Genomic DNA, 13,692 nt, shown 5'->3' with positions numbered 1-13,692 from the left:
AGGGAGGGAGGGAGGGAGGGAGGGAGGGAGGAAGGAAGGAAGGAAGGAAGGAAGGAAGGAAGGAAGGAAGGAAGGAAGGATAGAAAGAGGAAAGGAAAGAACAAACACTGAGAAGACCTGAGAAGCAGGCCAATAATATGTATTTCTCCATGGCTTCTATTTTAGTTCTTGCCCTGAGCTTCTGCCTTTACTTTTCCAACCAAAAGAGTATGACCTGAAAGTTATAAGCTTAAATAAACTCTTTCTTCACCAAGTTATTTTAAGTCTTGGTGTTTTATTACAGCAATAGAAATCCTACCTAGTACAATCCCTAATACTTTCTTTTGGCAAATTCCTAATGGCAAAAGGATATGCTAGAAAATTATTTAGTAATATACTAAGTATTCATATTTTTAGTACTGTCCTGTATAGATACATTTAGAGAATAGTTATAGCAAAATGGGGTGATGGGGAATTTTTTGTTTAGAAGCATGTCTAGGTTAAGACATCTCAAAGAATTTCAAGTAAATGCGACCATGGGTGCCTCAGGAAAAGTTCTCTAAGTCAAGAATCTTAAGTGGAGAGAGCTTGCCTTGAATTTCTAAAAAGGATAAAGTATAGACTGACTAGAGAGGAGCAGGTGAGGTGAGGTGTGACTGGAAGATCTGATGTAAGGGGCATATAGAAGGAAAACCACAAAAGGGTTCCTTCATCTAGAGAAGAGCTGAAAAGGTTAACAATTTCTAACTAAAATGTGAAAGTATCTGATCTATGAGGCAGTATCTAATATAGAGGCAGGAATGGAAGTAGCAGGTAGACCAGTTAGCCATTGGGCAGCTACAGAAATTCCAGAAGCAATGGGGGAGGAATCTGCTCTGTAATGTGATCCCAGTAAAAGCTGAAAACAACAACAAAAACCACACAAAGAAAACAACAACAACAAAAAAAACACACAAAGAAAAGATCATATTCAGTGGGATTAAGAGTGTCAATGTCTTTTTTTGTTGTTGTTATTGTTTGTTTCTTGGATCGCATGCTTATATTTGTTTTTTTGTTTTGTTTTTCGAGAAAAGTTTGTCTGTGTGTGTGCTCACATGCTTGCAAAGGAGTCTAGAGCATCTATTTGTCATCATCTGCCTAACAATGAGTTTACAAGCATGTACCACCACACTGCCTTTTTTTTAGGTGTGTTTTATGTTCTCAAACTTACAAAACAATTTACCAACTGAGTTATCTTCATAGTCCAGAAAAACTACACTATCATTTAAATTACTATGAGCAATATAGAATACATACTGCTTAATTGTCATGTGCATCTTGATGTTAGCTTTAATGAACTATATATTCACCTTTGTGCTATGTTTATGGGATGAATTTTGATCAAGATAAAGGAAGTCTCAGCTTATTTCTATTATTTTTCCTCATCCATATTGACCCTTTCCCCATCAATTGTATAATTCAGTTGGCCTAGTTTATTTCATGGGTGATTATTTTGTTGTCCTTTCTTTAGATTTTCAATCTGGAAATAGTTCTCTACTTGGTGACTATTGCTTTGAATTTCTCAGTTTTAAGACTTTCAGGAAACCTTGCCTTGGCTTGAATCGAAGGCACTGGGATTCAGTTTCCAGGAGCACAGAACACAGGATTCTGCACTGTAAAATGGATTTGCTTATGGAGAGTCACTGGATTTTCTGTCTCTACCATCTTTGTAAGAAGAATATGAACCAAGAGGACAACATATAAGAAGGGCTTTCTAAGCACTACCAATAACAGAGCTCAGGAATTAACTCTTTAACAGGCACTTTACAGCAGAATTTCTGAGCCAGGAGATTGGAGGCAGAGCTGTAGCTCTCAGACATGCTTGTTGACCATCTTGTCATCTGCAATGACTTTGGAGTTAGAATGATTTAAAAAACACTGATTCTGTTCACTTTGAGGGGTGGCTTTCATCTCAGAGGTTGGTGACAATGTTGCTTTAGTCTCAGCTTTTGTTGAGAATTTTCTTTCTTTTTCTATTTTTTTTATTTTTATTATTATTTATTATTGCCATTCAAAGTAAGACCTTGGAAGAAGGTTGCCTTTTAATTTGGAAAAATGGGTTTACTGAGCCCATCATTACAATCTCTGATGCTCAGTCAATGTTTGTATTAGTTGTTATATAGATAACCAAGTGACATGGAAATCTACTATGAGAGTAAAAATATTAAAGACATTGTGTTATAGACTACTAATATTCAGATGTGTTGTAAAGTGGTTTCCTCTTCACTGTGTTGGTTAATACAGCCATACTCCTTGGCTTTGCATGATTAATAATTGGATGTCTTTAGGGATTCATAGGGTTGGTAATGTGATATGCTTCTTATCTCATGGTCTGTATAGCTCTGAGTTGCAGCTCTATGTTCATTCCTCTGGGGATCCAAGCTCTTTTCTTTTGGCATTTGGTATTGTTTCCTCTTCCCAAATTGCTGCCTTGTTGGGTTAATTTGAGATGATGATAATGATGATGATGATGATAATGTTGGTATCAGAACACTCATGAATGGGCAGTCCTTGTGGCAAATATTGCTGATACCATGATTGCGTTTTCATTTGGTAAATGATTCCCTTTTCATAGAGATCAGTACATCTTCGCTGTGCTGAATTGTTACATGACAGATACAACTTATAAACAATAAAGTTGAATTATTTAGGCTTAAAAACAAAATTAAATGAGGCATCTTATGGTAAAACCAGCCCTTAATTAACTATGCTAATAGTGAGCTAAGCATGGCTGAATGTCTCCTGTGCAACATGCTCTCTGTGATCTTCTTAGCATACTTACTGCCCTTGGAGGAGTGACTCAAATGATCACACACATACACACACGCACACACACACACACACACACACACACACACACACACACATGCACACAGGGCTGGAGTGTATGGAAAGAGAAAGAAAGGGAGGGAGGGAGGGAAAGGGAGAGAGAGAATGGTTCTCCAACTCATGGCAATCCTGATTCTATAATAAATTATAATTTTCATACATTTATCAGAATATGTTGATAGTCTGAACTAAATGTCATGTGTGCCCAAGACAGTGAAGATGTTTGGAGAAGCCAAAGGCAGAAAGGACACAGTTATACCATGGAAGATTACGGTTCTTAATAACTTAAGAACTAAGTGTGGTATACATCCTCTGGGGAAGAATAGGGAATGGGGAACTTCCACCTATGTTTTCCTCATGTGTCCCAGGAAATAAGAGCTGAAAAACAATAGGAGCCAAGTGGAATTAAAAGGTGGAAAGTGTTTTCCCAAGAACATGCCAAGAGCAAACAAATCAGAGGTAAATGATAATGGGTCAGTGTGCTCCTTCCAAAGCCCAGATGGGCTCCATTGAACTTGTAGGGAAGTGGTAACTCAGAAGAATGAACCACCAACTCTTGAGAATTCTGAGAGTTAAATGTTTGATTCTATGATTGCTCAAACCTGCTTTTCTTTAGCTTGTCTACATCATTGGGCTTCTATCAAACACTGAATGAAAACATATTTACTTGACACTTTGCTGAACGAAATATCCTCTTAACACAAAGTACAAGTTCAAAATATATGTGTAGAGTCTTCCAAGTTACACTGCCCAGCTTTCTTTCCTCCTCCTCCTCCTCCTCCTCTTTCTTCTTCTTCTCTACTAGGTTAATAACAAAAGAAAATTACCTAATTAAAGTCATTGGTGGTCTTTTATATTCTGAGAAAATTGGTCAAAGTCACTAAGATATTTAAGGTCTTTTTTTCCTACTTTCAGTTTGTTAACTCAAGTGTCTGTTTCCTAAATAGAGCCAGTAATCAGTCAGGTTGTGCAATACAAAGAAGCAAGTTCACCACCCTTCTGTGTGTTATATTTGTTTTTATCCTAGCATATCACAAGTCCACATCTGCTGTTCCCAGAAGAGAGTTTATTTTTATGATAACTTGTACACATCCTTTTCTGCCTTTAGGTGGAATGGCTGAAAAATGAGGAGCCCATTGACTCTGAACAGGATGAGAACATTGACACCAGGGCTGACCATAACTTGATCATCAGACAGGCCCGTCTGTCAGACTCAGGGAATTACACCTGTATGGCAGCCAACATCGTGGCCAAGAGGAGGAGCCTCTCAGCAACTGTGGTGGTCTACGGTAAGACCAGCCCAAAGGCCAGGAAGGCATAGGGGGGCTAAAAACCAGAGATTTAGAGAGCCATGTACTCTATTAAAACTTCCTAGGGTAAGAGCCAGGAGGCTCCTAGGTCCGTTCACAGAGTACTGTCCAGCCTCACCCCTCTGCCAGGTGAGAAAACATTCCTAACACTATTAATGTGTTTTCTGATCCATTTGGTCTTGAGCTGTTGTGAGACAACTAGTAGTACTTTCAATTTCTCTCTCTCTTAAAAATAATAAAATAGTGATTTCTTTTTCATTTCCACTGAGTTTATATTGGGAAAGAATCATAACTGGAAATTTAGTCTTCCCACCTTTCCAAACTGCCAGTCAGCTCCTCTCCTACCAGATGAAATGCAGAAAACCAAATATTGTTGTTTGCTGATGATCTCAGGCATTATATACAGGCAGTTTCCAACTACTTAAGTGAAGGATTTTCTTTCTAGAATAGAAGAGCCATGGGATTTATATTTGAAGCACTTAAAAGTAATAGAAATTCAATTCTGGTATTTTCTTTTTATACTCCAGACAGTCAAGTGCCTTAGAGATCTGCTGATGAGTTCTACCCATTTTTAGGAGTTTCCTTCAAAGCATATTCTCAGAAGAATAGACGAATAGGGAACAGTGTTGCCTCACAACAGAGCAGCAAGTGGAACTCTGAACCATCTCTTCTTCCCCAGATACCTGACTCACAGTACCTGGCGCAGTGGCTTGCACATAGTAGGCCATCAATACAAACCTTTCTCCTTTTTTTTCTCCCCTCCCCATTTTTGTCTCTCAGTGAATGGAGGCTGGTCTTCCTGGACAGAGTGGTCAGCCTGCAATGTTCGCTGTGGTAGAGGATGGCAGAAACGTTCCCGGACCTGCACCAACCCCGCTCCTCTCAATGGTGGGGCCTTTTGTGAGGGAATGTCAGTGCAGAAAATAACCTGCACTGCTCTTTGTCCTGGTGAGATATACACAGATTCCCTTCTCCTTGTAATTTGCCAATGCTGTTAAGGTGCTGTGGAACAAGCAATGTCCACTTCCATTACCCTGGTCCAAGGTCTTAGACCATTGCCTCTGTCCACAGTGCTGATTCCCAATTCATTGTAATGTTAAGGACATGGGTGAAACCCTCTCTACAAGGCCCTGGTGTTAGTTGGACTAAGCCACTACCTTCTCCCCTTGACTTTCCCACTTGATGGCATGTATTTGAGTACAGTAACCAGGGATTGGGTGATCTGCCTTCAAGTACAAAATAGCAACTACCCAGAACTTGACCTTTTATCAGGTTCAGGTTGGTAATTATTTGCCATAAAATTGGCACATTGTCCACTGCAGTGGTGTGCATTTATGCCTGGCCTTTCTTTCCAAGTAGTAGAAGATCTCATTTTACTGAATATGTCTCCTATCAGTTCTTTTGTTCTCTCTTCCTGGCTGTAAACCAGTTGACACAATGAGAATTACATGAGGTACATGGTGGCTTTCTTTATAGAAAGCATGTCCTCCAACAGAGAATATAACTGCTCCTGAGTTTCATATGCACCACATAAATTTAATTTCAAGAACCTTGTCCAGAGCCTCATATCTTTAAATTTTCAACTTGAGTTTCTTTAGAAGCAGAGGTGAGACTCTGACCAACAGTGAGTTTTCAGAGTTTAATTTGTCCTTGTATTTTGTAAACATTTATTGAGTGCTTACTATGTGCCAGGTACTGTGCAGGATGCTTTCATACATGCCATGCCATTTACCTCTCCATTGTGACTTTATTGTCCCCAGATGACAGAAGTAGTTCACTGAAGCCATGTGACTTACTTTCTCAGCTGACAAGTTCGTAAAACCAAGACTAGGACTCAGATATTTTTTGATACAAATTCAGTACTTTTTAAATTTTTTTCCTTTTTTTCCCTAACTAATTGGTTTAGATTAAACCTTGTACCTCTTAACCTACATAAGCATGGCAAAAATTATTCCTAGGAGGTAATGGGGCAATTGCCTCAAACATCTGTCCTAGTCTCTTGGGTTGATATTTAATGGAATTAAGTTCAGTCTTTTCATTTCAATGTACAACAGCAATCTATGACCCAAGAAATTCTATTTCTGTAGGTTCTGCCATCTTGGGGTTTCAGTGACCTGTTTTCATTTAACACTATAAGTTCATGGGAGTTTAACTTTTTATTGTTTAGGGGACTTGGGGACTTAAAATCAGTCTACTCTATTTACCACTCTAAACTGTAAACCCACACTGCATTAACAGATATCCAGAGGTTCAGCACATAGTTGCCTATCCATCAGTGATACTCTTTGGCATGAAAGACTGGAAAAGAATGGATATTGACCTTATTAGCCAACTAAAAAATTCCAGTCAGTCAACCATTTGCCTAAATTCAATCATTGGTCTTATCCTGATATAGCTTTAATTAGAAAATAAACTCTTAGAGGAAAGATATCTTGATCTGCTAGTTTGCTTGTATTGGGGTGGTAGTCTATTTAAGGTGTGGGGTGAGCCTTCCTATAGCTGCTGATTCTTGGTAATGGTGGCATCTGTTGTTTTCCTTTGAAGTGGATGGCAGCTGGGAAGTGTGGAGTGAATGGTCAGTCTGCAGCCCAGAATGTGAACATCTTCGTATCCGTGAGTGCACAGCTCCACCCCCAAGAAATGGGGGCAAGTTCTGTGAAGGTCTCAGCCAGGAATCTGAAAACTGCACAGATGGTCTCTGCATTCTAGGTAACATCATCTATTTGATGTCCTCAGTATTTGTGGTGATGTGCATGTATCTGCATGTTTCAAGAAGAATGCCCCAATCATTAACTGGGTCTAGTAAAACAGCAGAAAGTGAGCAACCAGAAATGAAAAGGCACACCACACACACACACACACACACACACACACACATATGTATTGTATATATAGTGCTGCAAAGCATATGAGTTCATTCATACATTCATTCTTGGTACAAACAGAGTGAATTGGTTTTGTTTTTATCCTGTGATGTTCAGGGGATGAAAGCTTAGTGCTTGTGCATACTAGATTAGTTCTCACTACTGGACCACATCCTTAGGCCAGGTGAAGCCATTTCCAATATTTTATTACAACCTAATCAGGCAATATTTCCAGAGAATAAATTTCTAAAATTTAAGACTTTTAGGAGCTACCACTTCTAAGTTTAGTGAAACCCTGATACTGATTGCTTTGAATTTATATATCTAAAGAACTTTATAAAAGTTTAAATCTCCTAATACATCTTTAGAGACCAAGGACTTCTGGCAAGGAAAATGTTGCAATTGCATTTGACCAATGGTGGAGGGAGGATGAATGAACCCTGATGGTAGAAGTTTTGTCTCACATTGGTCTAGTAGAGTAGGGAATGTAATGTTCATATCTCAACAACCAGACCTTTGTTTTATTTTTACTATCACAGTGTTACTACCTCCAGGTGACTATTTGATGAGGTTTGAGGGTATGGAAGGATCTTTTCTAGTCAAGGAGAAGTCATTTTAACATGGTGATTTCCTTTATTAATACCATGATTCCAGCCACTTACTTGACTTCTTTTAGTATAAATACAAAAGCTTATATTTACCTTCATTTATTAGCAGAGGCATATGTTGACAGGACACATCTGAATCTTTCATGAAATAGAGTATATACTCATAGAACTCCCACTAATATGAACTAAGCTGTAATGATATCTTATAGTTCCTTAAAGATGAGACTGGGGCCATTCATGTCTTCTAGAACTAGGTTGCTTACTTGAATACTCATTGCATGATACCTAGTGAAGAAATGCCACATCTTAGTTGATCATAATCAATTGTGGAGTGTATGTTACTTTTCATTAGGAAAAATGACATTGTGCATGAAATACTTCTCGTCAATCTATTTCTTTTCATTCATATGACTAGTTGTTCTTGAAGGAAAGTACATGCTAAGTGTTACATTTTCAGAATAAATCTGCATGGTTCATGCATTGTTTAAAATGGTTAAGGCATTAAAATCAACACATTGATACATTACCTTTATTCCTGACACAAGTATCTACCACCTGCACATGTCAGACCTCATCCGAGAGGTGATGATCACAGATGATATAGTCACAAAGTTCAGTGTTGAAACCTTTGTGTTGTCCATTAAATGCATACCAGCCATCTACTTTTGCATACGATCATTAGTAAGATAGTTCAGGAAACGTGTTTCCAACAACTCTTGAATATCACCAACCTTTTTTGAATCATGGCTCAAGATGTGTGGCTGCTTTTTCACCTCATGGACAGGCTTTTAAAGTGATACAGTTAGGATTAGGGTTTTCATATGTCTTTTAAAAGATGATGCCGTTATAGAAATGTGGCTTCTAGTTGAATTTCAGATAACTATAGTAATAAGCATTCCTATAAATCACATTTGAGCTTGAATATATGACTTTAAGCTTAGTTGTCTGTGATGTAATGTGACGGTTACTCATGGGAGACATAGTTCTTAACACTTAATGTGAGAAGTAAAGGTTATAGTGTGGGTGACTATAACTTGTATTTATGCCATGATTCAAGCTTCTTCAGCAGCTGAGGAACAGCCCTATTTAATGCTGAAAGAAATTATCAGCACTGACAGTGAGCTGCTAAGAGGAGACCCAACTTTATGCAACAGATATAGACTACAAAGGGAGACCCTATCACAAAATACCAAAAATAAAGTAAAATGAAATGCACAATTGAATCAATCAATACATACATAATGAATGGGGAGGAAGAAGGATTCTGAGGGAAGGAGAGGGGAGGTTTAAAGAGAGAGGAATGGAAGTAAACTGAAGCTTTGAAAACCAACAAGCCCAGAAATCTCAGTGACTGTCCCAGTGCCAAGTCCACTTAGCCAATGGTTGGCTAAGTGCTACAAAACCAACAAAATGTGATGTGTCAGGTTAAAGGCCAAAAGGCAGGAAGAGCTAGAATTTAAGTTCAGCAACTGTCTGGGAAGACAATTCCCTATGGCTTCTGGTAGGGTCAGTCTTTTCTTTCTTTGTAAGTCTTGAACTGATTGGTGAGAACTGCCTATGTCAAAATGTCATGTGCTTTACTGAGTTTCCAGATAGAGAAGTTACTGTCATCACTAACTACTCTGACACACATGTCTAGAATAAAGCAAAACCAGATAGCTGGTGGTTCATGGCCAAGTGAGCACATCACAATTATTCATCATAAATATATATGTACTTGGGATTTTTTTTAAAAGAGTGGTCTTTCTTATTTGGGAAGTTGTTATCAACAATAGAGACAGTGGCTTTAAGTGATTTATTGGTTGAACAAAGTCTTTTTTCCCATACACTGATAATGTATAGGCTTAATCAAACAGAGACAAATTCCTTATGACCCAGTTTGCATTGTGCTATAATGAAAGTAAAATAGAAATACAGCAATGGTTGTGCTATCCTCAGCTTTAGAGGTAAGTTCTCTGGTAAATCCCTCATACATTGAAATTGCAGTATGAGCTTTACCCTTGACATTCATTCTCTTAATTCCACTAAGGGATGTTCTGTGTACAGCATCTTTTGCCTTTGTGTGTGTGTGTGTGTGTGTGTGTGTGTGTGTGTGTTAGGATATCTGAATATATGTTTAAGACTGTGAGGACTACAGTAATCAGTACTTTTAGTGTGAAAGATAGGGAAGTGAGAGAGTTTCCAGGAGAATGAGCTGTATCTGCAATCTGCATATCAATTGGGAAGGTTGGCTGGTCAGAGCAGCAGGATCTACTGTCTCTCTAGGCAGTGTTTACAGGATGAGTCCAAGTTCATGGTCTTTGTAGGAAGCAGAACAGCAGTCCATAAATGATTATCAGTGTTATTCCATGATACTCTTTTGTCCTGTCAGATGCTCTTGGTGAAACTGCTGTGCTCTCAGGGTTGCACCAAGAAAGGTTGGCTTTGATTAAAATAGCATTTGGCTACAGCTTTGCAAAACAGCAGCTCCGTTGAAGGATCTAGGTCATGGTTCAACACGGGAATTTCCTTAATACCATTTTTTTTCCTTCTATGCCAAACATAAACCTAGGGCACCTTCTTTTGGAGGTTTGACAATGACATTGTTCAGCTCTTGGATGACCTTCAGTGATTTGATTCTCTTTAGCCTCCAACAAAATATCTGAATCCCCTCTATTGTCCCTAGGGGGCGTTCTCTCTCTCTCTTTCTCTTTCTCTTTCTCTCTCTCTCTCTCTCTCTCTCTCTCTCTCTCTCTCCTCCAGATGGAGCTGCCAGCTCTGAATGATCACTTTAATATTTGGGTATGATTGTTGCTTGGTCACTTGTGGCTGAATCACAGAACCTTAGAGTGATGCTCTCATAGACAGCCACACCTAAATGCTCTCAAGAAGAAAATAAATGCCCCAAGGCTAGAGAGAGAGAGAGAGATTGGACAGGTTTTGCCAAAAGAGGTGAATTCATGGATCCAAATTGCAAGCATAAACTGGACATCCAGTTTCAGGGAAGAAAGATCAAGGAGGACACGTATGGCCATGGTTTCTTAAAGTAAGACTTGGGTGGCTGTGTTTCCTGGGTTTAAACAGAATCTTGTAGCTGTCTGACCTCCATCCTTTCATCTTTGAAACATATTTGAGAATCATAGCTAGTACAATGTAACCTGTGTGTGCCCATGAACAGGAACAGAAGGATTAAATGGCGGCTGTTTAAATTGATCCTATGGGATGGAAGCCACCTTTTCTGTGGCTTTTTATTCCAATAAAAAGAAAAAAGTGGGGGGCATCAGCTTGAGAAGATTAAATGGATCTGCTTCAGAAGAAGGGATTAGCCTCTAGATATGTGGTATGACTAAAGCCAGAGAAATGCCAGCAGCGACCTAAAGAAAGAGGAAGTCTTCTAGGCAATGCTACCTGCAAACTAATCTGTTCGTCTTGTGAAGACAGAGCATAGGTCACTCTAATATTGACAGCTTGGAACAGGACAACTGGATTAAATGGCGGTTTGTTTTCATTTCCGATAGGCGCATTGATAATGAAAGTTTGAATGGACACTTTGGAAGCCGAATCAAAGATAATGACATCCATCCAATAGTGGTTCAAACAAACATTCCCAAGGCCCAACTAATAATATAACCACTTTCTTTATTGAGCCCTGCACTTAAGTGACCGAGAGGAAACTCCTGAATGGGTAAAGCTGTGATCACATGAAAATAATGATTGCTTTGTTAAGAGTTTTCTCTGACCACATTGTTATCTATTACAGTAATTACCACCCCTTCCCTTTATTTAGGCCACTGAACAAGAGACATTTTATTCTAGAATAATTCAGCTCATCTGAAATAACAATTTTTATCCTCCTTGTTTGCCAGTGACTTATATGAAACACCAATTTTTCATTTAAGATTATAATAGACAAGTATCTCTTTACCAACACCAAACTCATCTACTTCTTTCTGTGAGCAAAGATTTAGGAATGATGCCAAAATTACACTTGTTTAATCACGCTTGTTTAAATTCCAGAACAGGGTTCACTGCATAGCTGCTTAGTTCCAGCTGGAAGTCTATGTAACATAGACATAAATATGACCTCACTAAGATACTATCCTAATGCAGTTTATTCTCAGGTGGCCATAAAGTATCGTACAGCATGTAAATTCTTTCCAAGTGGTTTGAAAATGGAAAGAAACCCTCCTGTTTCATGTGTGGTACAAAGTGGCTAGGTTTCCATGGCAGAGTGTCTGCCTAACATGTACCAATGAGGCCTTGGATTCTATCTCCAACACTGCACACAAGCGAAAATCCAACAGTAACACATATCAATTGTGCTGACTAGGTGTTCCTTTTGAAGAAAGACTTGGTAGTTCACCTTCCTGCCTAACAAACAGTTGATTAATCCACAGTTGTCTTTGTGTGCACAACACAGCAAATGTGAATGTGATGTTGCAGACACACAGGAGTCATAAGGATGTAGATCTGGGCACACAGGTAGTCATTAGGCCAGTTAGTAACAGCCTTTCCCCCATACCCCAGTAAACATCGTCCCCACTATGGGACAGCCCATAAGAAGATCAGTATATCTTAGCTTTCCGAAGACAGTGGAATGACTGCAGGCTCAAGTTTCCATTGTGTTTAATTTAAAAAGAAAATGCAAAGTAAACATTTTAATCCTCAGGTGTCATAATGGCAATATTCCTTGGGATTCTAGTAGCTGAAACTCCTTGTCGTTTTGCCTTTTGCTTTATGAGACGAAAGCTCCCACTTAATGTGCCATATCCTAGGTAGAACTGAGTATAAAAAAGATGAAATAAATAAATAAACCATGCACAGAATAACCATAAAACCTCCTTTATTATCTATTCAATATATTCTTTTCTATCTTGCTTTTTTTTCATAAGCAAAAAGGTGTCAGATTGTTTAAAGAAGTAATCCTCTTTCCAAATACGGATGAACCTTCACCCAGCGGACCATAGTTGTTGTATGCTTTTAAACGTCTCTCTCCCCTTCTTACCAGCCAGCTCTGAAACATCTAAAATGCCTTTTGTTACTAGGACATTCTCCTTTTTTATTTCCCATGAATCTATGCTACCTGTAAGCTTGCTTGACAGGGTAGCCTAGCTGAGAATTGCTTTCTCTGGTCTCTCTTTTTCTCCTGTCTTCTTTCACCTATTTTTATCCACTCCTCCTAAACATGTTGGAATGGATTTCCCATTCCCGCCCCCCTGCCCCATTTTTTACATACTTGTCCTGGAGTTAGACAGGCCACACTATGTGGTACTTTAACAAGAATATATGGATGCTTGTTTACCATGAACTCATTTTGTTAAATTTGTTCAGGAGAGTAATCAAAATAAAACCTGAAATATAAAGACAGTAGACTCTGAAATTGATTTAGGACAGCAGGAGAGGAAGATGCCTTCACTTACAGACCAGGTTAATTACAGGAAAATAACAAAATGAGAATATATAACAGTGTTTTTAAAATAAGATACAAATGAGAACAGGTTCCCATGATGATACAAGACGAAGAACTATAATCTGCCAAAGATTTAGGGCATAAAATATTTGTCAGAAAGCCCAGAAGTTGACAGGATGTAAAGCCACTGGAAGGAAAATAGAAAGCTCTTGCATCCGGCATCCCCAGTAGATACTGAACTTGAGATTGTGGGAAGGTATAAAGGACCAGCTTTCTGAGGTGAAGCAGCCAAGAGGAAACTGGCTGCCTATATCCAGAAGCACAGCTAAAGTGCCTTGCCAAGTCCTCTGATTCTGAGTTAAAATGAGTCATTCTCTTTCCAAATGACTAGAAATGGGAATGAATTCAGGACTGTAATCAGTAAAAGAATAGACCCCACCAACACACACACACGCACACACACACACACACACACAGAGAGAGAGAGAGAGAGAGAGAGAGAAAGCATTCATCCCACAGCTGAAAGACAGGTAGAAAAATCTAGGCACTTTGGTTAGATCACTTGAGCTGTAATTATGTTTGAATTCCATGAACAGAACTACCTTGAGCCAAGCTCTTGATTTTCCTAAGCCTAAATGTATTCATCTATAAACAAAAATTATTATGTTATTATG

General features: G+C 38.8%; 1 protein-coding gene across 9 annotated transcripts in view; it reads left to right on the top strand.

Annotated features, from left to right (window-relative positions):
• Positions 1-13,692, top strand: part of Unc5d (unc-5 netrin receptor D) — a 541,037-nt gene that overhangs the window by 423,226 nt on the left and 104,119 nt on the right. For 5 of the 9 annotated variants that reach the window (XM_021169823.1, XM_029480895.1, XM_021169824.2 and 2 more), the window contains exons 5-7: positions 3,956-4,136; positions 4,938-5,105; positions 6,702-6,866. In XM_021169823.1, the coding sequence (XP_021025482.1) occupies positions 3,956-4,136; positions 4,938-5,105; positions 6,702-6,866 (514 nt within the window). The remainder of the gene's footprint in view (positions 1-3,955; positions 4,137-4,937; positions 5,106-6,701; positions 6,867-13,692) is intronic. The other 4 variants (XM_021169826.1, XM_021169827.1, XM_029480897.1 and 1 more) reach the window with 1 other exon arrangement.

Source organism: Mus caroli, chromosome 8 (assembly GCF_900094665.2).
Source record: "Mus caroli chromosome 8, CAROLI_EIJ_v1.1, whole genome shotgun sequence".
NCBI lineage: Eukaryota > Metazoa > Chordata > Mammalia > Rodentia > Muridae > Mus > Mus caroli.
The sequence above is the reverse complement of the archived record's forward strand: the minus strand, read 5'-3'. Positions and strand labels throughout refer to the sequence as shown.